Source organism: Leishmania mexicana, chromosome 24 (assembly GCF_000234665.1).
Source record: "Leishmania mexicana MHOM/GT/2001/U1103 complete genome, chromosome 24".
Taxonomy (NCBI): Eukaryota; Euglenozoa; class Kinetoplastea; order Trypanosomatida; family Trypanosomatidae; genus Leishmania; species Leishmania mexicana.
This window is the reverse complement of record NC_018328.1, coordinates 566,131-592,781: the sequence shown is the minus strand read 5'-3', so window position 1 is coordinate 592,781 and position 26,651 is coordinate 566,131. Positions and strand designations below refer to the sequence as shown.

Genomic DNA, 26,651 nt, shown 5'->3' with positions numbered 1-26,651 from the left:
GAGGAGGGGACACGACACGACAGAGTAAACAGAAAAACAAATCGCTCGAAAAGACAACCACAAAGAATTGAAAGAGTGGCTGCAAAAAAAAAGTGAGAGGAGAGACAATCCAACAAAATAAATAAATAAAAATGGAAAGTGTGTACGAGCCGATGACGGTTGCTGCGGGTGCTGGCTGCTCGTCGTGATCCAGATTCTACCGGTGTGCGCGCGCGTCTCTCTGGCGTGCGTCGGCGCCTGAATAGCCGTGTTTGTCTGTGCGAAGTGCAACGTGCACACAATACAGGAAAGAAGTCAGATGATAATCGAAATATATAAAAAGAAAAAAGCAAAAGAGGAAACGGAGCAGAGCAGAGCAGACGTGCGTTCGTGCGTTCGTTCGTGCGTTCTTGACGGTTCGTCGTCGTCTTGTTGTTCTTTCCTCCTGTGCTGCGACTCCCTCTGGGTTATGATGTTTCTCGGATACTTTCGCCCGTCTATTTGTGTGCTTGAGCGAGAGCCCGATGTGAATCCTTCCGCTGCCCCCTTTGCGTCTCAGCTGCTTCTGATACACACGCGGCACTCCTCAAGCAATATATATATAGTTGTTTGTTTTTAAAAGTACGATTCTCTGGGTGTCAGGGGTAATGGTGTAATGGGTGGGAGGGGGAGGGGGGTTCGCCTTGATTCCTTTTGTTTTCCTTTTCTTCCCCAGAAGGCGTTGACACTTTCGTTTGCCTAGTTCTCTTCCCCACGCTCCTCGCGTGATGTGGGGTGTGGTGCTCGGTGCCTTTGGCGGATGTGCTTATCGGTGCGTCTGTATCGGAGTGTAACGCGCTTGGTAGAATAGAGGAAGAGCGAGCGACTTAATCCAAAAAAAAGGGCGGTTAGTGCGACCAAGAAGCAGAAGAAACGCAACGAATGAAAAAAGAACGACCACGCAGCCGCCGTCGCAGCAGAACCGGGCAGCGACACACAACGCAAAACACAAGAGCGCAACGGATCAGATAGACGCACACGTTTGTGTGTTTAGTACACAGTGCACAGAATGTGCTTCGGGCGTCGCTGAGTGCGCCTTTTCGTTTCCTCCTACTGTTGCTGCTGAGTGACTGGTGTCCGTGTGTAAGGGACCGAGCACACACAGACACAGAACGAAGAGAAGGTAAATAAGGCAGGAAAATGATGCTGATGGAAGCAAACGGAAATATATAGATATATATATATGTGTGTAGAGAAAGGAGAGGAGAAAGGAAATGCCACCGATGCCTTACGATTAGGTGCGCCGACAGCCACCGATGAGAGGATCTGTCAACCGAACAATAACAACAGCACACACACGCACACGCACAGACACACAGAAGACAACAACCAAAAAAAATGCCGCCCAAAACGAGAGCCAGCCACACGTGTGAAGGGAAACACACCCAGGACGTCAAAGCAAGGTGCCGCGGTACAGTACCCCAATCAACCACAGCACACAGAAACACAGAGAACGAGAGGGCGTGCGGCGATGGAAAAGAACGTCACGGAACCGCGGACACCACCGCCGGTCACCAACCACAGAGGGAGAGAACGTCGAAACAAAAAAAAGGAGAAACTGCGCACAGCGAGGACAGCCACAACTATAAAGACTCAGCAGAGAAGAATGCACTCAACAAACAACGAGCGAAACACAACGAGTTGAAACGCGGAGCCACACGTGCGCAAAGCGAAAGCGAAATGATAATAAAAGAGGGAGGGAGAGTGTTGATGGTGATGGTAATGGTGGTGATGGTGGTGAAAACGAGAAACAAAAAAAGGCACACGGACACAAGACCAATCCAAAGTAGAAAAAGTTTTCTCGAGATGAAGAAAATGCACAAGTAAGGCAAACGTAAGCACGCACAAACGAAAAAAAGGAGGAGTAAAGATGATGATGATGGGGGAGGGGGAGGGGGAGGGGGAGGGGGACGATTATGGCGGCTGTGAATGTGGATGTGGGGTGTTGCGGTGGGTGTGGGTGGTGTGAGATAAGAGAGAAGTGGTTGAAAGCCAAAAGTAAAAGAAAATGAAGCCCTCACGGAGCGAGATCGATCTTCACGGAAGAAGCACACTTACGCAAAAAAAAGGGTGTGGTGGTGGTATGCACCTAAACATGCACGCACATGCCAGCTGGCCTTCAGGCAAGGAAACGGCGAGAGAGCGAGGGCGGGAGGGTGCTGGCGGTGGAGAGCTGACGTGTAGAGCTGAAAGGCTTTCGCAGCAAAGTAAGAGAGAACAACAACGAGAAAAAAAAAAGTAAACAGAAAAGAGATGCAGTCAAGTGAGGAACTCGAGACCGTCGGATAGTACACACGGATACGCACGGATGTAGGGAGAGACAGCAACGACACACGCACGCACACGCACACACGCACACACACACACACACACACACAAAACTAAAAATAAAAGTGAAACCAGCGCAGTCGGAGCGTAAAAAAAAAACACCAGGAAGCGTCCCCGCACGTGCGTAATAAAAAGACGAGCTGATTAGACGAGGTACCTACCCGCGTCGCTGGCCTTTGTCTTATGCGGCGATTCTAAGGGAGAAAGCAGTACCTCCCACGTTGTGGGCACCTTTTTTTTCTGGTGTATGCGATGCAGCGTGTACGGTGTATGCGTAGACCTTTGCTTTCACGTGACCTCGATTGGGCGTTTCCTCGTCTATGTTTTTTTTTCTTTTCAGCGCACAGAAGCGTCTCTCGGCGAAGTGGGTACCGGCAATGAGCTGCGATTCAAGCTGAGCTGAGGGGTAGGTGGGTCAAGTAGCTGAGACAGTGAAGGGGGGTGGCCGTGAATAAATCGAGCGAAAGACAAAAGGCAAGCGGAGAGACGATGCCAAAGTGGAAGGCGGAGGGAGGGAGAGGGGCTTGCGAGACAACGTCAGAGAGAAGGGAGAATGATGCACTGCCTCCGTGTGTGTGCCGCCTGCTGTGTTACAACACCGGTCGCAGTCGTGTGAAAGGGAGCGGGGAGGGGTGGGGACGAGGTGGTGATGGAGAAGTGGCGCGGGCTGTAAGGTGAAAGTGGAGCGGCGAACACAGAGGCACAGAAGGGGATTGCGGGCGCGGGTGCTTTGCGTACGGAGAGATCTGGTGGGTGGAGTGGGGGGGAGACGGCGCGGGTAGAGATTGTGTGTTAGTGCGCGCTTTAACACGGAACTAAGACAAAAAGCACAACAACAAATCAGAAGAGAAAGAGTGAGAGAATAGAGGCGAAGGCTTCGTTTTTTTTTTGTGTGTGTGGGGGGTGAGTCGGGGTGTTTGGTTGGCTGGTTGGTTGCTGCTGCTGCTGCTGTGGGTGGGTGGGTATGTGTGGGTGGGGTGTTTTGAGAGAGAGGAAGGCAGAAGCTTTCTGGAGACCTGCGCGTGGGTCTTTGTGTGTATGTGGAGGACAAAGGGGGGGGGGGATGGCGCGCGCAGGGCAGGGCAGTAGGAGGGGGGAGGGTGGAGGGGGGGAGGGGGGAGGGGAGTGGCGAATAATGGTTTCTTTCCTTTTTATACTTCTGCACCGAGAGAGAGAGCGTGTGTGTATGTGTGATGCATTTTTGTTTTTTTTTTCGCGTGTGCGTTAGAGAGGGACGCAGAGGAAGAAGAAGAGGCGGTGGATGGCGTTGTTCGTAATGATGTGTGCCCGGAGGAGCATATGGCGTAAGACAGCGCGCATACCCAGGGCACAGCAGAGGCAGAAAAAGGCGTGAGAAAGTCGGAGGAGGGGCGGAGAGCAAAATAGGAAGGCAGGCGATGCTTCGCTAGTTGAATTCATGAAGTGTTTCAGAGACACCCGCGCGGACACACGTCTACACCATAGGGAGGAGGTAGAAGACACCTTCCCTTGGAAAAGTGCATGCTGAGATGCCATCGACACCTCCCCCACCCCCCACTTCCCACTTCGCCAGCGTTGCCACCCCAGACCGCTCCTTCACATATGCAAGCACGCTGTCCACCACAGGCCAAGGGGAAGAGAGAGAAACAACGGTATCCCCTTTCCTCTGCATGCCGTTTGGGCCCCGCTGGCGCCGTCTCAGCGCCCCGCAATGTCACAGCCACAAACCACGACAACACGGACACGCCACTCAAACATGCGCGGGTGCTGCGGGAGTGGGAGGAGGAGGAGGGGGGCGAGAAAGGCAATAAATATGGGCCACACCCGCACATCACGAATGCCTGCATGTGTCTCGTCTGTGGACTGCAGTTTCGCTTGTGCCTGTTGCGCTTTCGGAATGTATGATGACTCGGGCTGGGCCCGACACAGACACACGCGTGCAGACGCGCAAGAAAAGAAAGACTTTACATGCAGAACATCGCGGTTGACTCAGAGAAGCGACAGGCACTACGACGTTGCCGTGTACTCCCCCCCCCTCCCGCTACCGCTGTTATTCTTCCTTCTGCTGCTTGTCCGGCAACTCTGGCAGCGGAGGTGTGCCTCTCGGAGGGGCGTGTGTGTGGGGGGGGGGGGGCAGGGGGGAGGGTTGAAGCACCGTCGGAGTCGCTAGAAGGCCAAAAAGGGCAGAGAAAAGAGGCCTCGGCGTTCGACAGCTGCACTCGTGAAAGTGAACGCTGTGGCGCCTCCGCGGGAACAACGCGAAAGTAAAAATTGTGAGCGCCAGTATAGTACATAACTGCTTGTATGTGCGTGCGTCGAGTGCCAGAACGGCACGCCGAAGGAAATCGAACACAGCACGTCGAGAGTCTGGGGAGATGAGAGGGGAGACGGTGAGACGCGAAATAGAGGAGGGGGCGTAACAGAGAAAGAGGCGGCGGTGCACGCGCCGGACACGAAAGAAAAGGGGGGAAAGACCACAGGAAGTAAAGTTTGCGAGCTGCTGCACCTCCTTCCCCATCCCTGTCCGCAGCGCCGCCATGTACATCATCCAGCTCGTCCCACTCCACCTGCGCTCTCGCCCTCACTCGCTCTCTCGCAATACGTCGACGCACCAACGCATCGCACGCGCGCACAGAGAGAGAGTAGACAGACAGGCAGACAGGCACAAGCGATAAAAAAGAAAAGGAGAGAAGGATTGCCCTGATGGCATAGGCAGGCACTGAAGCCTATAAGAGGTGCAGTGTGGGCGGGTAGCTATACATCATCGCCATCGGCTCTCAAACGCGCGCATGTATGCAGGTGCTGAGGCACACACACATACGCACGCAGGCACGCACGGGACAGGCAGGCACCAAGTAAAGGAGAAAACGAAAAGGAAAGACGAAACAGTGGAGAGACACGGAGCGAGGCGGAGGTGGTGAGCCTCTGCGTATACATTTCGTGCTGGCAATGGTCGATGAGAGGTGAAGAAGGGGTGGGTAGCCACTGACATACATACATATAGAGAGAGAGAGAGATGTACAAAGACATAACGTAGAGCAAAGTGCTACTTGCGTGCCGCGTGCATGATACATTACTCTCCCCAGATGATGGGAGGAGGGAGGGGGGAGGGGAGGCGAAAGAGAAGGTGAGAAAAGAAACGAGAAGATAGAGTAATAGACGAACGACGGTGTGGCAGCCACTACACACATCTCCGCTTCTGCGGACACACACGACGACATCCGCTGAGCTGCGGTAGGATGCGTAGAGGCGCGCGTCGTAGATCTTAGTCTGTGTGCCTGCGCGCGCATGAGTACCTCTTGCATGCTCTCAGTACGCTACCACGTCATTGAACGGCTCCAAGAAGGAGATGTCCTCGTCGCGGTCCGCGAAGTGGGCGGTCACGAACCTCACCAGGGACTTATCCGTCATCGGGTCTGGCATGGCCTTGATGTCCGCCAGCGAAATGAGACGGTCGATGCGGCACTGCGCGTACATCTCGTCCAGCACGTTCACCATTTCCTGCAGCGTGATGGTGCCATCGTCGATCAGCACTGCGTGGCGAGCGTAGTAGTCAGCGAGGAGGCGAGGACACACCCGCTCCAGGTCGCTGACGAACTCGGCGCTAAGGAACGTCGGCACAGGGATCGCTGCCTTCTCCATGGCTTTGTCGCGGCGAGTTCGGGGACTGTCAGGGACTACGGACTGCTTCTTCGTGGGTATTTTTCTGTGCTCTTTGTTGAAGAAGTCCACCACCATCTTCACCATTGACGGGGGCAGCGAGAAGGTGTGCGGCTGGTCGCTGGAGTCCTGCACGACGTCGGCCGAGCTTATGCTGTTGCCGGTGGTGGAGGCACCACCGCTGAAGAGGCAGGAGAGGCGACTGACACTGAAGAGACGCGACCCGTTACGCAGGATATCCGGCACGTAAGCGGCGTCGCGGTCGGTGTAGAAGTTGTACGAGGGCTTGGCGGCGGAGGGAGGAAAAACGAGGACTGACTTGGCGGCCCGGAGAAGGATGGTGATGGGGATCAGGAGTGAGGCCACCTCCGGCGCGTTCTCCTCCGTCTGCTTGTCGCTGTCCCCCTCGGCAGCCAGCTCAGCGCGCTCGCCCGACTCGTTAAGTTCCGGTTCCCCTTCCTCCATCGCCGATGAGTGCTCCATCAGCTGCACCGCACCCTCCACCATAGCGTCTGCGTCGTCAGGCGTTATGATGTAGTCTCGCAGACGCCAGCGGTGGAGGTTGTCGGGGAGTTGCACAGGAGTGTGCGGGTCCTGGCCATCCTCCATGCCAGCGGCGCGCGCGTTGTACCGCTCCACGGCGTGCAGCAACTGCTTCCAGTTCGCCACCATGAACACGTAGGGCACGTCGATCGTCTCATTACAATACGACCCGATCTCCGCCTCGGTCTTGTAGTTCATGTAGACCAGCTGCAAAAACGTGTTGATACTGATGGTGTTGTCGGAACGCTTGCGGGGCTGCTTAGCGGCAATACGCTCGACGAACTGCTCCTGCAGCACCGGGTATGGGCAGTTTAGGGCGAGAGACTTGAGAACCACCCAGCCCGTTCCGTCCGCGTCCATGTAGTTGAAGAGGTTCTTCATGCGGAAATAGCGGTCCTCGAAGTAGTGCAGGACATTGTCCAAGTTGCGCTGGCCAAGTATAGCGATGATGTCACCCACGTTAGAGCCGACGTGCGTGTTGTACACGTCGAAGAACACCATGTTCGAGTTGGCGCGCATGACACTGATGATGTGCGGCGCACTGTACACCGTAACGAGCTCGTTGTCGCTGATATCCACCGACCGTATGGACGGGTGGCTCTGCAGGACGGCACACAGCTGAATCACAAACTCGTCCGACAAGCCACACGAGCGCAGACTAAGCTTGCGCATCGAGGTGCTGACGGTGATGAGAGGCAGCATCGCCATGCAACCTTTGGTGCCCAACAGAGACGTCTCCAAGTCCAGCGTGTAGATGTGGTGCCACGCCATCGGCTTCTCCGGCAGTGCCGCATAGATCTCGCGCTGCATGTGCACGTTGAGCTCGCCGCAGACTTGCTTGTAGCTGTCCCGCGGCGACTTGCCTTTGAAACGCGCCAGCGTCTCATCCACGCGAGCCATGGTGGTCATTTTCGCCGCTCGCAACAGCAGCCGGAGCGTGCGTGTGTGTGTACGTGTGGGTGGGTGGGTGGGTGGGGGTGGGGGGACGTAACCTGCGACCGCTGTGCGTGTGCGCGTGCGTGGGCGTGTGTAGGGTAGGGGGCAGGGGCGGAGAAATGGGTTTGATGAGTCCAGCGAGGAGTGCTAAGCGGCGAAGGATAGAGCAACGGGAGAAAGAAAGATGAGGTGGAGGGAGGGGGGGTACTTTGGCAATTAGTGGGAGAAGGGGGAGAGACGTCCGCTGTAGAGGCGCCGTGGCTCTACGCGTCTGTCGGAGGGCTTCTGCGCAGCTGCCCCGCCTTCCCGTACCCGCTCGTAGGTGCCAAGAAAAAAAAAACATAGAAAAACATAAACGCTCGCTGAGTGCAGCGACGGTGCTGCCGCCCCATTCGTGCCATGCTGCCTCCCGCTTACCTTGATTCGGGCTCTGTTTCGTTCGACGCGCGCCTCCGCCTTTCGCCTCAGCCATCGTGTCTTACCGGTCCCAGAGATGTCCTTCACGTCTGCCGTACACTGTTCGGAGCACCTGCGCACGGACTCCCCGGAGCGGAACAGCGATGCCGCGTCAGAGAGAAATTTAACAAGACATATCAACGCAAAACAGCAGCCAGCATCTGCCCATGTGTCCGCGTTCGCGCAGCACACAAAGTGTGGCACTGCTCACCAAGTGAAAGTGCGCTGCAACTACCACGAGCCCAAACACAGGAGAGCATCAGTGCGATGGGGCTGCCCCTGCCCCTCCACCAGCCCCGGACACCTGCAAGAGCGCGTGACGCGCTTGCACCATTGTCACCTTGATGAGTCGCTCCGTCTGCTCCGCGGATAGGTGCGCCTGCAGCCACGCCGTGGGTTCATATGCGAGGTTCGCCGGCGTGGCACTGCTCACCAGCAGCCCCGCCTCGGCGCAGCCATGCATCACAGACGCGTGGATCACCGTTTCTATCCAGCGCCGCGCCGTGCGCAATGCAACGGGAAGCTGAGCGAGACCAGCGCCGCCGCTGGGCAGAGGATTGGGCAATGAGGGTGCAGGTGCTTCCACAGTCAGCACGTACTCCCACATGTACAGCCACAGACGGTAGTAAGGGGCCAGCGACCAAGACGAATACACCGACGCCGGACCGGCAGACCAAGGGGCATCCGCGAAGGCGGCAGTGTTGTGGCAACCTCTCAGGTACTCGGCCTCGAAGAGCGTAGCCCACGCCTGCAGAGACGCTTGCCGCCGGGCAACAGGATCCTCTTCGTTGGCAAGGTCTGCACGCTGTGCAGTGAAGGGAGAGGGGGCGCGTCGAGGGCCATCAGTCATGCGCTTGTCGTGTTCCACCAGGCGCCCTTCCTCCTGCTGATCTCCCTCCTCGTTCTCCTCTGCGTCCACATCCACCATCAGGTACTCTTGTCGCTGCCGCGCACCTGCACCTCCCCGTCGGCCGCCGACATCGTAGCCGGAAGCCGCTGTTACGGCGGCCACGTCACACAGCAGAGCGGCCCCCGTGCAGTACGCCATCACGTAGAAGATTTCCTTCACCCCTGGAAGGCTGAGAACCGTGCAGGTGAGCACCGGCGCTGGAGACGGTGACGCTCGCTGAGCCGCCGCCGTGGCACGGCTCTCGCTGCACGCCGCGGCTGCAAAATCACCGCCGCCAACCACGAGTGAGACGAGGCGCCTTTCGGCAAAGATCACGCTGTCTTCGCTGTCCAGCAGCAGCTCCGTAGCGTGGCGTGCCGCCAAGACCTGAGCCGCCAGCTCCACAGCGTAGCGCACGCGCAGTACCTCCATGAACTGCGTTATCACCTCCTCCTCCTCCTCGTCTGTACCCTCTCCGCCCCTTGCCGAAGCACCCGCATCTGCAGCAGCAAGCGTAACCTTAGCCGGGAGCACCCCGGATGAGAAGCCACGGCGCCGCTGAGCGCAGAAAGGCGCCACCACAGTCTCCTCCACACCCTGCCATGCCGCATCTACGGCAGCGGAGACGCACTTGACCACTACACGCGCCAGCCACGAGCGCTCCTCCTCTGGTGCAGAGGAGGCCCCTTCGCGGTCTGTGTGGAAGTCGGTAGGCGCCGCGCGCGGGGCACCTGCAGCACCACCAGCGGCATGGCGCATGGCACGCCCAACGACGGACTCGCCGCTGCTGCAGGCGCTACCAACAGAGCCGCCTACCAACGCAGGGGCAAATAGGTAGCCAAGTGGTGGCATCATCTGCAGGGCGGCAGGTGTGGGGGCGATGTAGCCAGCTTCGTAGCGCGCCTCCCTACCTTCCACACCCTCGCCGCTGTCCTGTTCCCCTGGCTGCACATGGCGACTGATGTAGCCCACCTCACCAGCGCCGCCGTTGCCGTGCTTCTTGTGCTCCCGTGCTTCGGTGTACCGCTGGTCGGCGAGGTCGGCTACCCACGGTAGCTCCGCGCAGTACTGGCCGAGGGGTAGAATGCCAGGGACGCGGAGCCACATGGAAGCTTGCTCAGGTGTCGCCCCTGCGGCAGAGGTCGTTTGTGCTGTCCGAGAAGCGGCACCGCTAGCTGGTGCTGCACCAGCGCTTGTGGCGGCGCTCTGATGCTGGCGAATTGGACTGCTCTCAAAGACGTCCTCCTCCGCGTCGTCCGAGCACACGTCCACGTTACACACGCCGGTCAGATCTGCTGCTTGTAGGCGGCCATCGACCTCAGAGGCGTGGAAGGCGGTGGCTCTGGCGAGAGGCCCCGATGAAGCAGGCGTTGGCAACGATGCCCCAGACCGCGGCGCTCTTCCACGTGCTGCAGTGCGATCGGCCCGCGGTTCCCCCGTCCGTGTCTGCCTTGTGTAGCGGAGGAGGAGCTGCAGCGCAGCTTCAATTGCGTCCTCGGCACTGCCGCCGCTGCCGCCCACGTCCGCATCACGGTCGCCCTTGGTACAGCTCCCGAGAGCTCCGGTGGAGGGGGAGGCTGTGGTGGGGCTCTGGCCGTGATGCGGGCTTGCACCGGCCACCTGCTCCACAACACGTCGGTGCAGCCCGCTCTGGCCCCCCGCCACCACCTCGGCCAGAAGCGCGCGTAACGCGGCAGCGGACGGGCACAGTGGGGCCTGCACGAGGTGTGCCTTGCCCTCCTCAAAGCGAAACGCCTCCCGCAGCGTGGCCCACGTCTCGCGCAGTGCCCCCTCGCCAGTGTGCGCAGGGGTCGGCGCTGTTGACCCACTCAGTGTGCCACCGCGTCGGTAGGGCCCATCGCCCCTGGAAGCCGAAGCCGCGCCGGCTCCTGGTGGGGCCGAGCGCCAGTGTCGAATCTGGCGCTGGAGCTGCTGCACCAGCTGTGCGCGGCGTCGTTGAAGCTGGATGGCCCGCGTGACAAGCTGCTGCTTCAACAGTGGCGCCAACACGGTCGACCGCCGCAGCACCGCCGATTGCAGGAGAAGCTGGCGCGTACCTTCCGCCTGCGCGTTCAGCTCCGCCGCACCGCTTGCAATCTCATCGCCCACGAGAGGCAGAACTATGCCGAAGATGTGCGCCGGAAGGTACTGTCCCAGCTGGGCAAGCTGGTTCGCGTCATCCAGAAGATGCACGCTTAACGCTTCTTCCTCCTGCGCATGCTGCTGTCTCACGTACATGCCGTCCCCCGCGTTGCAGCGAGAACGCCCTGTCAAATGTATCTGTTGATGAACGCGAACCAAAGTGCTTATATATATATATATATGTATCTGTATATATGCATATATATATATATACATATATGTACATGTGTGTGTGTGCGCGCGTGGAGCCGCACGAGGGCGACACAAAAGGAGAAAACAAGAGGAAAAATGTGTTAGCACGCAAGTAATGGGCGAGAGACTCCCCGCCTTGGCCATCGCACGAGGATGTGGCGCTCTTGCCCGCGCGTGTGCCAGCTTGTACAAGTGCAGACACCTCAGAGGATAAAGCAACGTCGACATCGACATCCTCGTGATTGTCGCCGCGTGGGTCAGTCCACCCACACACCCCGCGCCCCGCCCTCTGCCGCCTTTCCCTCCTTGTGCAGGTGAAGACAACACACACGCGCACAGGGAACGACAAGGGAAGGGATGGAACACAACTCGGTAAGGGCACGGATTTAAAAGTTCCCCAAGGCTCACGCAACTACGCCACTGCCGATCAATAGAGCAGCTGTGAAAGGGGACGGTAGGAAGGAGGGCGGGCGTGAGTGTGTAGGCCCGCACGCGTCCCTGTGCTCCGACAGCGCGCGGAGAATCTCAGCTGTGTGTGCGTGTATGTGTGTGTGTGTGTGTGTGTGTATATGTGTCAGGTGATGCCTTAGGATGCTACAAGGACGGCGTCAGTGGTACCCAGACAGGGTTCGAGACGTGCTGTTCTCTGCCGCCGTATTTGCGCTGAGCCGGTTCATCTCTCCCAAGCTGCGGATGATTTCGTCACGAGACATCTCCAGCACCATGCCACCCATGACCATCTCCATCAGCGCGTACTGCACCTTCTCCGAGTGGAAGATGAGGTCCAGCTCGCACACGTTTTCAAACGTGCGGTCGAGGGTCTCGACGAAGACCTGAATAAGATCGAGAATGGCCAGCTGCGATTCGGATGAGTCCGTCACGAACACAAAGCACAAGGTTGCGTAGCGGCGGTAGATGACGCGGGTGTCGGGAGTGGGCCACTCCTTGAAGTTGTCCACAAAGTTGCAAAGCTCATCGCCGCGGCGGGCGATGGCGCGATGGATGCTGCGCACCAGTTCCTGCTGCTGCGCGAGGGAGATGGTCTTCTCGTAGAAGCTAAGCAACCGGATCTTGCCTGCCGTGTTGATGATGAGAACTGCCTTGATCATCTCCAGCGCATCGCTGTGTCTACCGTGTGTGTGGTAGGCGGGGGAGTGAACGCCGCCTTTTGCGCCACTTGCTTGGAGATGACCCGCTCTAATGAGGATGACGGCGACACACGAATTTGTGCGCTTCGTTTTCTTTGGTGTCTGTGTGTATGGAGGGGGAGGGGCTTCCTTGCTCCGGTCGCGGACGTACGGCGCCAGAGCCTTCCCGCACCACAGATGGCCGACGCATAGAGAGCGCGCACGACCGCAGCGGCAACCCGTAACCGGGGGCGGGGGAGCGGTGGCGGCGGGACACCACCCAACAAAAGAGTGCGGAGTGCAGATCCGTCGGGGAGAGAGTGATTGAGAGACTAGACAGAAAGAGCAGCGTGGCTCGATGGCTGCCCTTCCGCGCCCCCTCCCCTCATCCGAGGGGAAAGGGGAGAGGGGTACAGTGCTGTCCTGCAGTGACCCTACGCAGTCGATTTGGGGGGGGGGGGGGGATACCACGCCCGAGTGCGTGCAGCAATACGCATCATGTCGCGCGCGTACACCCCGCACACACATGCACACGCCACCGGCGCGCTCCGTGACTCGCTCATCCGCACGCTGCCTTTTATACGGTCGCTTCGCTTCGCTTCACCACACCAACGAGAGACGCATGTGCCGACGTGGCGCACAGCAACACAGAAGACGCAAAAGAAGGTACGGTCACGGACGGCGGCAAGAAAGGCCCACGCGCCGCTGCGTGCCGTGACGCCGTGGAATACAGACGTGCAGAGGGTGGGAGGGGGGAGGACCAGAAGAAGAAGAGATAGAAACAGGCAAGCACACACACACACCTCATGGAACCGGCTCAGTGCCACCACAACAACTCACGCGCCATTCATATCGTTTCACTCTCTCCCTCTGTCCTCCGCAACAGCAACAACAACTAGTCGATCCTCTCGCCCCTCCCCTCCTTCTGCGCTCACTCCGAGTCATCATCGACAGTGAAGACCTCTTGCCTGTCGCGGCCAGCGTCATTATCGCCACCTGCTGCCGCACCACCCTCGTGCGTCTGCAGCCGCGGTTGTGGGGTGAATTCTGGCCTGCTGCTCTGAAATAGTGGCCGCTCTGAGAAGGAGATGGACTCCTCGGCACAGGACGAGGACAACGTCGACCCACTGCCGAGCGGCCTTCCGCCCGCTGTGGGGCAGGGAAGTGCATGACTCACAGGATGATTGGCGTTCTTCGTAACCGCGTCGGTGGAATAAACCGCGGCGCGTGCTGGCGCTGGCATCGTGGTTCGAGAGGGCCCCCCACCGCCACGAGTCGCCGAGCCAGAAGGCTGCCCGCTCAGCGGTGTGCGGAGCCGGGCGTCATTGCAGAGGTCCATCAAGTACTCGACGCTGTGCATGTCATTGTCCGCATGCGGGGGTGCGTCGTGCCCGCGGCCCGCCTTAGACGCGGGCGGCATCGAGGCCCCTTGAGTAAGTCCATCGGCGCCAAGCAGCACCACGCCGCTACTACTCTGCTGCTCCTCCCCAATCTCTACGCCGCCTCCACTGAGCGTTTGCGGTGCGCCCTGGCCGTTGAAGTGTGTGTGACGTAGCCGCTGTTGCTGCGTGGGAATAGGGCTACTCCCGATCAGTAGCTCGCTGCTCTCGGCGGCGTGGGCGGCGCCGGTCTGACCACTTCCTCGGAGTGTGTCTGCCAGGCTAGGGTCACCACCCTTCACGGCATCAGAAGGCACCGCCTGCGTCATCATCGTGGACGGCTCCTGGGGCACTTGTGGGCACGGTCGCTGAGCCATGGGAAGCCCAGCGCCGCCCAGGAGCGCCGAGGCAGATGCAAAGGAGGGTGCGCTGGGAGAGAACAGATGGACATTTCTGTCGGCGGTGCTGTTGTGGGGCAGCAGCAGCGGCGCGGGCGTGCCGGATGATGGCACACCAGAAGCAGCGGCGGCAGCGGCAGGCGTCTGCCATGCAGGCGGCTCCGGAAATAGAGGCGCGGAGAACTGCGGCATGGGAGGCTGATGAGGATGCGACTCGTGCGGCGGCAGAGCGGCTGCTACAGCGGTGGCAACAATCATAGGTGTGCTGCCGTGTGCATTGGCCACCGATGGATCGCACGTGAGCTGGTCGTTGCTGTCCGCGACACGGTTCACTGTGGCAGCGGGATCTGCTAGCGGTGGTAGTGGTGGTGCAGCTGCGCACCCCTCGTGGCCCTGAAGAGACAGCCGTGGGGAGGATGATCTGGAGCCGATGCTGATGGGCACCGCCGATGGAGCGGCGCCTGTGGTGAATGAAAAGGTGAACATCGTGCGTCGCTGCCGCGGCTGGTCACCGAGGGTGCCTGGCAGTGCCACACCACTACCGCCATCGCGTGATGGGGTGCCAGCGGCCGAAGACACCGATGCTCGCGCCTTCTCGGGGGTGGCTGGGTCCAGGAGTATCGGGCGCTGCGCCTGCTGATGCGTTGCACAGCCAGCCATCGCTGCCGCTTCGATGTCGATCCCGTCCACAAAACCAGACGCGGACGTGCGCGCTAGCCGGTCGCCATCACCGCTGCGCTCCTCCTCCCCGTCATGCTCAACGATCAACTCGCCAGCGGAGGCGTTTGCACGGCCGAGGCGATTGCGCGGCCGCACCACCGTCTTCATATCCTTCACCTCCGCCACCTCTGCCTCCGACAGCTCCTCGACATCGCCTATGTGGATGTAGCGGAAATGCCGGTACACCCGCAGGATGTCGGCGCCGTACCGCTTCACCTTGTTCTTGCCCATTCCCTCGAGGTCGATGAGGTCGCCGACGCTGCCCCAGCCGGGGATGGCGAGCGTCTCGGTCAGCCGCAGGATTGTGCTCTTGGGCATCACGTTGTAACTTCGACACCCCACCGCCTGACTCACAAGGGTCTGCACGAGCCGATCCATCTCCTCCTGCAAGAGCGCTTTCAGGCGCTCCAGCCGCGCCGCAGGGACGGTCGACGCCGGAGCCGCAGCAGTAGCAGCGCCGCCAAGGCCCCTCTGCGCTACGGCCGCTCGCTGGTCGGCCGCATCACCGCGAGTGCGCTTCCGCGGCGGCTGATGCACTTGCGGATGGCCTTGGATATCCTCCGACAGCGTCGAGAGGACGCCGTCCTGCGACCCGGTCGTCGATGACGTGCGCTGTGGGCGACCAGTAGTTGCTTCTGATGCCCCGGTCCCATCGCGTTGCGGCGTCGTCACGCTGGAGATGCAGGATGGGGTAGCGATGCTGCTGCTCTCATCGTCGATGAAGGACGCCATGCTGGTCGACATTGCAGAGTCTTCCTCGATGGATGAGATCGCCCCTTCGTCGTCATCAGTGCTGCCGTCCGCCTCGTCCAGCACGTACTTGCTGCCGCGGCGCCCCTTCTTCGTCTTGGGCTTGCGCTTCTTCTCTTCTGGCGCAGCCGCCGAAGTCCGTGTACCGCGACCGCCGCCCACGGCCGCCTGTCGTTGGGCACCGTCAAACAGCTCGACGAGCGGCATGTCGTCCTTGGCGGTGGCGCCCGAAACAGCACTGGCCACAGCGCCGAAGCTCGCATCTCCTTTGCTGCTACGGGCCTTCACGTCTCGCAGGCGCAGTGTTATGACGCGGTGCCCAGCCTTGATGTCGCGGTGCAGCTGCTGAGCTGCTGGGGTGCCGCCAAGCTCTACAAAGGCGCACACGGCGAAGTCATTGATGCTGTCCAGTCGCTCCTCGAAGAGCCCGAGCTGCATCCCCTCGAGCAGCGTGCGGTCCAGAAGTGCCTTGGGGTGCTTGGCGCCGCTCTTGTACTCCGCCGGGGTTCCCTTCACGCGCATGCGCGTCTCGACGGCGCGCCCCATTTCCGAGACAGAACCACGGTACACGCCGATCAGCTGCTTCGACGTCATCGCGCCAAGACGCAGGATAATGGCGTACAGATCAAGCAGAATGTTGCCCACGTCCACCTCCTTCACCGTCCAGCCCTCGGCCAGCTTGCTGGCGCAGTTATCACACAGCTGCGTGACGGCAGACACTGATGCGGCCGATGCCGGTGGTAGCGGCGGCCCCACACCACCGCCAGCGGCAGCCCGCTGTGTAAGGCAAAAATGAACGTCCACCTGCTCACCAAAGTGGTGCAGCTGCTGGCGCCGGCGACAGTCGACGTCGTTGAGGGTGTAAGCCAGCATGCGGTGCAGCGAGGTGAGCGACGCGCGCCAGTCTTTCGAGCCGTGGATCAGCCGCTCCTGCCGCTGTCGATCTGTGGTGGTGCTCAGCAGAACGCACTCCGACGGCAAACCGTCACGGCCGGCGCGGCCGCTCTCCTGGTAATACCCCTCGATAGACTTGGGCATGGCCGCGTGCACGACGTAGCGGACATCTGGCTTGTTGATGCCCATGCCAAACGCGATTGTGGCGCAAATCACCTGCAGCTCATCACGCGTCCATCGCTCCTGTCGCTCATTCTTCGACGCCGCCTCAGAGTGGTAGTAGGAGGCCTTGATGCCCCTGCGTACGAGTGCCGCTGCCATCTCCTCGCAGTCCTTGCGCGACAGGCAGTACACAATGCCGCACGACGACGGCGAGAATCGGTGCAGTACGAGGTCCTCAACAACTGGGATCACCTGCTTGCCTCGAACGTGCTGCACCGAGTACTTGAGGTTGGCTCGGTTGAAGGAGCCTTTGAAGATGATGGCGTCGCGCAGGGCAAGAGTCTTGATAACATCCTGCTGCACGAGATCCGTCGCCGTGGCGGTCAGCGCCGTGATGGGTGTGCGTGGAAACTGCCGCTTCAGCACTGAGAGTTTGCGGTAGTCTGGCCGGAAGTCGTGACCCCACTGCGACACGCAGTGTGCCTCGTCAATCACAAAGCGGGAGAGCAGCCCCTTGTCGGCTAGCCCCTGCAGCGTACCCACAAAGTGATCGCTGCGGCCAAAGTACTCCGGCGTCACGTACACGAGCGTGTGCACGACGTGGCCGAAGGCCCATTCTTGGAAGAGGCTGCGGCGAGCAGCGTCGTTGGTCTGCCCGGTGAGGGCCATAGCAGGGATGTCGTTCGCGATCAGCGCGTACACCTGATCCTGAATAAGCGAAATGAGCGGCGACACGACAACGGTGACCTGGGCCGGGTTGGGCATCAGCGCAGGAAGCTGGTAGCACAGGGACTTGCCGCCACCCGTCGGCAGCAGCACAAAAACATCGCGGCCATCCATGCAGGCGTTCATGATCTCGAGCTGGCAGAAGCGGTAGTCGTGCAAGCCAAATACCTCGCGCATCATGCGCCGCAGCTCCGTTGACCACGGGAAGCGCTCGCCGCCATACTGGTGCGTGGGGTTCACGGGGAGCTCGACATGCGCGGTGCGAGACAGGGCATCGCGCGACAGCGCCTCCGGGTCTACCTGCTGTTCGTAGGCCTCCCACGAGAAGCCTTTGCGAGTTGAGGGGGCCGAGCATTCGGCACTGCTGAGGCTCGTCGCACCTCCGCTGACGTTGGAAGCCCACGGACCTGGCAGCGCCAGGGCACCGTCGCCGACGTCGCTGCGGTTTATGTTGTACTCGGTCGTGGCGGTGGGCCAGTCACCGTGTGGTGGTGGTGGTGGTGGTGCGCCAGTAGCCCCTGCTGCTGAAGGGGGGCCTCTCGTTGGCGCGGCGGGCCAAGGCGATGGCACAGTGCTCTGCATCAGCGGGCCTCTCTGCTCGCCGCCGCCGGTGTAGCCGACAACGCCAGCGCTGCTGCCGATACCTGGGCCGTACACGCCGCTGCTCATCTGCGCCGCCGCGCTGCTGTAGATTGCAGCGCCGAGATCCATCACCGATGTGGCGCGCGGTGACTGCATGAGCGAGGACGACATGGAAGAGAGGGACGGCGGCGTCGAGGCGGGTGTGGGGCGGTGCAGCAGCGTTGCCTGGAAAGCGCGGAAGTTTGAAAACCGCTGCTCCAGCTCTGCAATGCGCACATCTAGCTGCTGCAGCTCGTCTGACGCGTCGTGCTCTTCGTCTTCCAGGAGCACGAGGTCATCGCGGTGGTGTTGCGCCTCGCGGAGCTGCTTGGCAACGAGCCGCATCGCCGCCTTCACGTCGTGCAGCGTCAGCGGCGACGGCGCCATGCGCGGAGCGGCAGGAGCTGAGGCGACAGCGTGGGGTACTTTGACCAGCCCACCACTGGACGCGGCTGGGGCTGGCCTGGTAGGCATCATCGAAGACGAGGGAGCAGCAGCAGCAGCAGCGGCGGCGCTCGACTCAGCCAGCTCACCACCACCTGGGTCGCAGACAGAGGAACCTGGAAATGATGCGGCAGTCGCAGGCAGACTTGCGCTCCACGTAGTTGCCGTTTGCTGCGACGCTCCTGGCGCGGAGACGGGAGAATGTGCCAGAGACAGTGGTGGAGCGGAAGATCCGCTGAAGTTCGGTGTCGCATGACGGGTCAACGACGGAGCAGGAGGCGCGTAGGAGGCGACGGAGAAGATGTTGTTGACAGTGCTGATGCTGCCACGTTTCACGTTGCCGCAACTGCCTCCACCAGTACTACAGCCGAGCGCTGGATACAAGCGAGCCGGAGGAGGTACCGCGACAAGACCGCTGTGATGGAAGCTATGGCACTGATAAGCAGCCTGGTACTCTGCCAAGGGAGGCGCCGTGTCCCGGGTAGCACGCATCGCCGCACTCTGGACGGCGGCTTGATGTATGTTTGCTGGATTCCACCCAGCGCTGCCACCGCCGGCGTTGCTGCTGCCCCCAACACCGCCTTCGAGGCTGCGCTGAACGGCAAAGGCGAGAGCCAGTATCCACTCCGACTCGTTTGTGCGGTACGGCGGGGCCGCTCGAGCAGCCGCCGTCGAAGTCGATGCGGATGCTAATGGCCCCGATGTAGGCATCCTCGATGCGCGATGACTTCCGTGGGGCGGAGATAGGGGAGAACAGAGAAAGAATATATATATACATATATATATATATGCACAGGAGTGCGCGACTGTGCGCTGGTGCGTGCGTGTGTGTGCGTGCAAGGAGAGGCAGGTGAGAAGGGAGAGAGGATCACAAAAGGATGAGGGTGGCGCTGGGCTACTCGTCGCTGTCTTGTCGGTGGGTGTAGGCTGCGCGCTCCGCCTCGCGCACCAGAGAAGAGGACGACCGGTGCAAAAGAGTGCGCTCTGTGATAGCCAGGATGAGTCAGTGACGCACAGCGATCTGAAAATGTGAATGGCAGGTGCGGGCGAGTGCGTGTTTGTGTGTGTGTGTGTGTGTGTGTGTGTGGCTGCAGGCGGTGCACGCCTACCGCAGCCTTCAGAGGGGGGGCTGCTGATCCGATCTGGGCGCTTCAGAGAATGTGAAACATACGGCGTGTGCGCATATGTGGTGGGTGCATCTAATGTGTGTGTGTGTATGCGCGCGCATGCGACTGCATTAACGTATGCCGCAAGATGCACTCTATAGGTCGAGTGCGCCACGCTATGAGTGCGGGCGAGTCTGCGTGTGCGCGTGCTCTGGCACTTCTCGCGTGCTGCCTAGATCTTATCGCGTACGTGTGTATGCGTCCCGTTGGAACTTGTGCGAGAGGCCCTCGCTACGAGCGGCGGAGATGAGGACAGGAGGAGGGAGGAAGGCAAGCGCCTGGAGAGAGAGAGGCGATCGGGCAAGAGACCAAGCAGCGCAGAGAGGTGAGAAAGGGAATAGGCTCGGCAGAGCTTCGTGTGTGTGTGTGTAACAGTGGTCGCGCAGGCCTCGGATAATGTGTCGGTGGCTCGCCCCGCCCTTCTCCCCTCTCGTGCTCTTATCCTTTGATACTGTGATGGATGTTGACTGCAACTCCCTTCCGTCTGCTGACTCCGTCTATGTGCGCGTGTGTCGGGGGAGGGGGGAAGGTTCTCTGTTACGTGTAGCTGTTGCCGTCGTCTGCGCGGCTGCACATGCGCGTAGCGCCGCGGACAATGGTGCGCAGACTTGTGCGATGCAGCCGTGAGACGCATCGAGTGATCAAGGATAATGCACCCGTGTAAAGGTACCGAAGAACCAACAAGAACAAGAGGAAAGAGCGCAGACAGTAAAAGTGGCGCCTGGGCGTGTGGGCGAGAGTAGTCACCACACACACACACACACACACACACACACACGCACATACATACACATAGCGCTGAGAGGAAGATCGGTGGGGTGCGCTGCGTTGTTCGAGAAGAAGCACAAGGGTGTGCCTTCGTGTGCGTCTACGTGTGTGCATCGCGCCGATGCCCACCACGCGTGGCAAAGAAACGAACGTTGATGCACTGAGAGGCCGGAGAGAGCTGCGTCGCATAGCGAGCGCACGTACGGAAATGCGCTCGCGCAAGAGCACCCCTCGCTCTGCATGGCATAGGAGCACAGGGACATCCCCAGACACTGTGGTTCGCTCGGAGGTACTCTACTTCGCGTCGCAGCCGCCCAGCTCCGAGCTGCGTCAGCTGACCACACAGGCAAACACCCGCACTCGTGCATCAGCGGTGTTAGCGTGCTTCCACGCGTGAAAACAACACTAACAAACAAGCTAAACACATACACGCTTGCAGACACGCACTCCACCCATCACCACTGATGGGCCACCCGCATCAGAAGTAGTCCTTGGCGAGCAGGAACTCGGTCAGCAGTACGTACACCTTCTTCTGAGCTGTAGTGAGCCGCTGGATATCGGGGTCGGCGTCGCACACCTCCTGGCCGCGCCGTCGCAGCTCTCGCCAAAATCGCAGCAGTGTGCCGTACTTGGAGGAGAGCAATGACGCGAGCGCAGCAGAGCAGCCGCGAACGCACATGAGCATGCGCGGAAATGCCGTCTTTGCGCGCAGGTGCCGCTGCAAGGCACTCACGGACTGTAGGCATGTGTTGGTGGGAGTTAACTGCAGCAGCGCCACAGCGCCTGCCATGCACGTCGTTGGCGCATCATCACCTGCGCTGCGGAAAATGTTACCGCAATGGGCGTCTCCTCCCTCTGCCCGTGCAACGCGCTGTGCGGATGGGTACTGCGCTGCGGTCTGGCAGGCAGCAGAGCCATCAGTCCCAGCCGTCATGCCACTCTTTCCTTCGCCCATGCAACGATGAAGACGATAGCTTGCAAGTTGCCGTGCGACGTGAGTCGCGAGCAGCTTCAGAAACTGCACAGACTCCGTCGTGTTGCGGGTGCGCACCACCAGCCAGCCCTTCCCCTGGAGGCCCAGCGAAGCACACGCCGAGTCGACGCGTTGGCGTGCGCTCTCTACCGGCGATGACGGTGCGGGTGATGGGCTGCGACTGCCTGGCTGCGTGTCACTTCCGGTACCACCACCGCCTTGGCGGTGGCGCTGACCGCGATGTAAGAAGCCGGTGCCGCTCCCGCCTGCAACGTCCGCACCCTCGATCAGCCACACCACTAAGCGAAACGGCGACGCCGCTAGCAGTCGCCGCTGCTCTGTGTAGCGTGCCCCCTTCACGCTCGCATCCAGGTCCGCGGCCGTCTTACGCTCCACAACAAGGGAGCAGACGTGACTGAGAACCGGCGCAGCACCCTCGGTTGTGGCGGAGGCGCTTGGCACACCGGCACCCGCCTCCTTGCTCGAAGAAACGTCACACATATGCATCGCAGCGGCCTCCTCAGGCGACAGCTCCACAGACAGCATGAAGTCACCGGCCGGCAGCATCACCGACGTACACGGCACATGCTGCTTACGAAAGACGTCCAACATGCCCTCATGCTGACGCCAGCCGCTGCCGCCGCCGCCACGATGCGCGCTGGAACGTTCGCGGAAGTCCACCAGCCACTGCCAGCGTACGCGGCCCGTCTCGCTCGTCAGTTCCTCCTGCTGCGCTCGCGCAGCTGTCACAGAGGCGGGCAAGTGTGCGTCGCAGCGCATGGCAAGCGCCGTGTGAGGCGTCCGCGTCGTCCGAGAGGCGAGATCGTGAAGGAACTGCGTAGGGGACGGGACAAGACGACCACACTGCCCCGAAGCTGCAGCTCTAGAAGAGGTAGGTACCGCCACATGCTCTGATGCAGCGGACGCAGCCGCCCGCGTCGCCGGCCCACTCACTGCCTCAGTAGCGCATGTGCGCGACTGACGGACTGCCGCAGCAGCAGCAGATGCAGGCAGGTCCGACTCTGATGATTGCGGCGGACTGTGGTAGCGGAAGACCGTCCGTGGAGGAGAGCCGGTGCAACGAGAAGCGCTAGCCTCGTCCCCTGCTCGGGTTGCACCGGAGTCGAGCGGCACATGGAGCGCAGAAGACAAGTTCGCTACTGCCGCCACCAGCGGGACACGAATGCCGCTCTGTTGCGGCGCCGGCGCAGATGCGTAGTAAAGACGGAGGCGCTGCTGCAGGGTCGTCTTCGAGCCCGTGCTCAGCAGACCGAGCCGCGTACACATGTTTCTGAGGTCCTTCACGGTGGAGACGAGCACATGTTCGCCGTTGTTGGCGTCAGCGGCACCACAGGAGAAATCGGCATCTGCAGATGTACTCAGAGTCAGCCCCCGAGGCATCGCGGTCGCAGTGGTCGCCGCTGTCAAGGCCAACGACGTCGCCACCTGATTCCTCTGCGCGCAGGACGTCGCAAGCCCGTCGACACCGACACACGCCGCAGAGGTCCTCAGCCTCGAGGCCGTCCTGCTGCTGGACGCCGTCGCACTCCCGTCGCGCTTCGCCAAGGCGATTCGTTCACTCTCTCCCTCCGTGCGCACTTCAGCACCGGCCACCCCTGTAGCTTCCGTGAGCTGCGCCCGTGAGAAAGTCAGCCTACCAGAAAACTCGGGCGACCGCGATGCATTCTGCTCCACCCCAAGCAGCAGGTCGAGCAGGTCATCATTCTCAGCAACACGGCTCTGTAGCACATCCGCTGTCTCATGCGGTGTCGTCGGAGAGCCCCACGAGAAAAGCGCCGCAACCGAGTCTGGCGAAGGGTTTGTGCGGAAGGTGTCGTGCGCAGCTACCGTGGTGACAGTCGGCGGCGGACTGTTCTTGGAGCCCATCGTCGCGTTGCCTCCGTCGTGGGTGTCCCTCGAATGAAGACGCGCAAAAGTTGTGGGTGCCGCACTCGTCAGCGAAGCTGCCGTGGGACTTGCAGTGCGCGCGCGCTTGCGGTTTCGCCCTCCGTCCGCCACCGTCGCCGCGAAGCCGTGGCACCACGCATCCATCATCGTCCACGGGGCGCCCAGCGGTGCTTCCAAGGAGACGCTGTCGCCATCGGGAGCGGAAACGGTGGCCGCGACAGCCGCTGAGACGCCACTCGGCGTGCCCTCCCCAGCCGGACGCCATGCCACAGCCATACCCCTCGGAGGAAGACAAAGGGGAGAGAGGCCAGCCATATGTCCACTCAGCGGCGCGTGCGGCGCCACAACGTGCTGTCTTAGCTGATGATTATCCGCTGTGCCGCCACAGTGGCTCGGAAGGCGTTGCAGCGCAGCGTGAAAGGACGGATCAGCGCAAAAGCGGAAGGGCGAGAAGGCCGTCCACGGTGGCGGGGGAGCCGGCGTCGGCTGAGGTGCGGAGCCACAAGCAAAGACCGCGGCTGTGTGCAAAGGCCCTTGCGCGCCCTCCTCAGCAGTCGTGAGAAGCGGGGAATGCGGCGCAGCCAACGCGGGTGACACAGCCCAGAATTGGTTTATCGCAGTTGTCAGGTCACTGGCAGCATGCTGCACTGCACCGCTAAAACTCATGCGCCCTTCGCCATGCGGTGATGTGGTGGATCTTCGAATCCACATTGGCGAAGCGGACGCAGCCGTTTCCGGTTCTGATGGCATCTCTGAAGGAGGCTGTGAAGGAGAGTGGGCTGGCAGTTGGTGCAGCTGCAGCTGCTGCTCTAAGCCGGCAACATCGTGCGCAGTGGCCGCCGAGACCACTGGTAGAGGATACCGCGCAAGTGCGTCGAGGAACACCGAGCTCGTCCAGGGCTGTGGCTGCGTGTGAGAAAAACCTTGAAGGAGGAGGTGCTTACAGAGACGCACGTTGACGGAAATACCCGCCGACGCTGGTACGACATTGTCTGTAGCTCCAGCACAGAGGGGGGCTGGCGCACGCGACTGTGGCTCCGCCATCGGGGAGTGGGGGGTGCAGTGGTCTATAAAGGTGTGCTCATATATATATATATATATGCTCAAGACTTTGAAGACTGGATCTGTCTACGAGAGAGATGGGGAGGGACGGCTGCACTGGTGAGGAATTAGGTGGGGGGAAACAAGTGGAGGTGTCCGGCACATCCACTCAGCTGCTGCCCTTCTGAACCCTAAAATACCCTCAAACACTCGCTGCGTGTGTGTGTGTGTGTGTGTGTGTGCACGCGCGCCCCTGGACGCTGTGCGACCACTACTTCTCGATGTTGCCGATGCGGCAGAAAGAGGGTGAGGTGCCATGAAAACCAGAACGACGACGCACTGTTAGATAAACGTGTTTGCGTCAGCAGGAGTACCACAACGCATCAAGGAAAAGAAAGCCAGAGGAAGAGAGGAAGGGGCGGGGCGATGGATAGCATTGTCGCCGTCGCCGTGCCCTTGTCCGGTGGTTTGGATTGCAAGGCAGTGAAGGCTGGTGGCACCGCTGCTGCCATCGCCAGCAGTATGCACACGCGCATAAATCTACTTGGGCTGCGGCGCGCCGCGCGAGAGAGAGAGGGGGAGTGCACAGGGAAATAGGGAAGCAGGGAGAGGATGAGCTCCACCTGGTGCACCGCTCTCCGACACACACGCACACAAACGCGCCGTTTCACACTCGACCTACGCTATTCGCCGCTCCTGCCTGTTCATTCGTAAGCGCTACCACGCTCTCTGTCTCATTTTTTTTAGAAGACGAGAGAGTGGCGACACTGGCACTCCGCCGTCGCACCCCTCTTGGTGTTTAATTCACTGGATGTGTTAACCACACTACTTATCGTTGTGTACGTCTACGTCACACACATGCGCGATGCGTATGTCGGCAAATATCGCTTGCCGCGAGAATCACACGTCCGCTGACATGCGTCGACGCACACGCACGAACGCGCGCAAGAGCGCATGGGGGGAAGCAGAGACGCGCGCGTGCTTCCGCCTCTGCTCACATTCGTGCCGTTTGTGTCAGAAACAGCCCCCCGTTTCGTGCGGCGATTTCGTTCCGCGTGCCGGTCGTCCTGTCTTTTGAGTTATTCCTTTGGCGCGCGCGTCCGTGTGTGCAGCGGCAGCGGCAGCGTGGATGCGAGCCTTTGCGAATTCGCCGTACGCCAAATCGCCTTTTCCGGTGCGCCGCCGCTGCCACGTTTCTCTCCTCCTCCTCTCCTACTGTCAGGCTTAAGCACCAACACAAAGCAAACGAATTCGAAAAGCGTGCACGCACCTCAGTCGTCGGGGGCCGCACGACTCAGGGGGGAAGGGGGAGAGAGGGGGAGGGGAGCAACGTGATGGACACCCGCGTGGGCACACGCAGCACCTCCAACGTCGCACGGCCCATGAAGCAAGCACACCCATGCACAGAGGGGAGGGAGACCCGCGCGCGTGTGCACCCGACTCTCCCGGGGGAGAGCAAGGGGAGGGTTCGTGTTGCAGGGCGTGGGTGCGGGCGAGTGCGCGCACACGCGCGGCAGAGCCATCAGCAGGGACGCATCTAGACGCGCTCACCCTTCAGGCCATCCTTCCAGAAGTAGAACCGCGGCGTCTCACCGTCCCAGCGGCACAGCACGATCATGCCGTTGTCCGGGTCCTCGTCGTTGCCCTCCGGGATGAAGAACTGGTACTCGTCGATCTCCTTCAGCACCTTCTTCACGAACGCCGCGGCGTTCGTCTGGAACGCCTTCTTCTCCTCCTCGTTCTCGATCCTCTCCAGCAGCTGCTTCATGTAGCTGCGGATGTGCGCCATGTACGACGCCTTGTCGTAAGATGTCTCCGTGTACCGGTTGTTGTACACCACATCCACCACGCGCTGCTTTCCCTCTGCAACTTCGCCAGTCGCGCCCTCCGCAGCGTCCTCGTCTACGTTGGCCGAGATACCGTAGTCCTCGCCACCAACGTCGATGTAGCGGCCGCCCACCACATACATGATATCGCCCTCCACGCCGAACGGGCAGTCATTGTCGCAGACAACCTCAGAGCCGGTCAGCACGTCCTTGAAGATCTTCATGGTGACGAGTGGGGGGGGGAGAAAGCGGGGGGAGAGGAGTGAGTGGAACTTAGCGAACAAGAGAGCTGAGCTGCACAGTGGAGGGGGAGGGCGTCGGCCACAGCGATCACAGGAGAGAGGGCGGCGGTGGTGGTGTGTGTGCGTGTGGGAAAGCATGAGAAGCGTGAATAGGGAAGAGAGAAAGGGAGAGATGGGGTATAGGGAAGACTTCTTCACGGAGGGTGAGCATGGCAAAGCGCGAGGTTTTTTTTGTTTGGGGGGGGGGGAACTCGCTGGCGCAGCCACCTCTTCATCCAAACGGGCTTCATTCTTGTGCATGCCGATGGTTGTGGCTGTCGTTGAGTGAGTGTGTGTGTGTGTGTGTGTGTGTGTGTGTGCGTC

The 26,651-nt window shown here is 60.6% G+C and overlaps 6 protein-coding genes across 6 annotated transcripts; all 6 read right to left on the bottom strand.

The window, feature by feature from the left end:
* Positions 1-5,634: 5,634 nt before the first annotated feature.
* On the bottom strand, positions 5,635-7,437 carry LMXM_24_1560 (conserved hypothetical protein; the record flags this gene model as incomplete). Its single annotated transcript, XM_003875924.1, has 1 exon — positions 5,635-7,437. The coding sequence occupies one exon, from the start codon at positions 7,435-7,437 to the stop codon at positions 5,635-5,637; it is 1,803 nt and encodes a 600-aa protein (XP_003875973.1).
* A 742-nt stretch (positions 7,438-8,179) lies between these two features.
* LMXM_24_1550 (conserved hypothetical protein) lies at positions 8,180-11,047 on the bottom strand (the record flags this gene model as incomplete). Its single annotated transcript, XM_003875923.1, has 1 exon — positions 8,180-11,047. One exon carries the CDS (start codon positions 11,045-11,047, stop codon positions 8,180-8,182), a length of 2,868 nt encoding a protein of 955 aa, XP_003875972.1.
* Positions 11,048-11,751: 704 nt separating this feature from the next.
* On the bottom strand, positions 11,752-12,252 carry LMXM_24_1540 (putative adaptor complex AP-3 small subunit; the record flags this gene model as incomplete). The annotated part of the gene is made up of 1 exon (XM_003875922.1): positions 11,752-12,252. One exon carries the CDS (start codon positions 12,250-12,252, stop codon positions 11,752-11,754), a length of 501 nt encoding a protein of 166 aa, XP_003875971.1.
* A 949-nt stretch (positions 12,253-13,201) lies between these two features.
* LMXM_24_1530 (putative ATP-dependent DEAD/H DNA helicase recQ) lies at positions 13,202-18,265 on the bottom strand (the record flags this gene model as incomplete). Its single annotated transcript, XM_003875921.1, has 1 exon — positions 13,202-18,265. The coding sequence occupies one exon, from the start codon at positions 18,263-18,265 to the stop codon at positions 13,202-13,204; it is 5,064 nt and encodes a 1,687-aa protein (XP_003875970.1).
* A 2,511-nt stretch (positions 18,266-20,776) lies between these two features.
* Positions 20,777-24,223, bottom strand: LMXM_24_1520 (conserved hypothetical protein; the record flags this gene model as incomplete). The annotated part of the gene is made up of 1 exon (XM_003875920.1): positions 20,777-24,223. One exon carries the CDS (start codon positions 24,221-24,223, stop codon positions 20,777-20,779), a length of 3,447 nt encoding a protein of 1,148 aa, XP_003875969.1.
* Positions 24,224-25,757: 1,534 nt separating this feature from the next.
* On the bottom strand, positions 25,758-26,588 carry LMXM_24_1500 (IgE-dependent histamine-releasing factor,putative; the record flags this gene model as incomplete). The annotated part of the gene is made up of 1 exon (XM_003875919.1): positions 25,758-26,588. One exon carries the CDS (start codon positions 26,586-26,588, stop codon positions 25,758-25,760), a length of 831 nt encoding a protein of 276 aa, XP_003875968.1.
* Between the last annotated feature and the right edge of the window lie 63 nt (positions 26,589-26,651).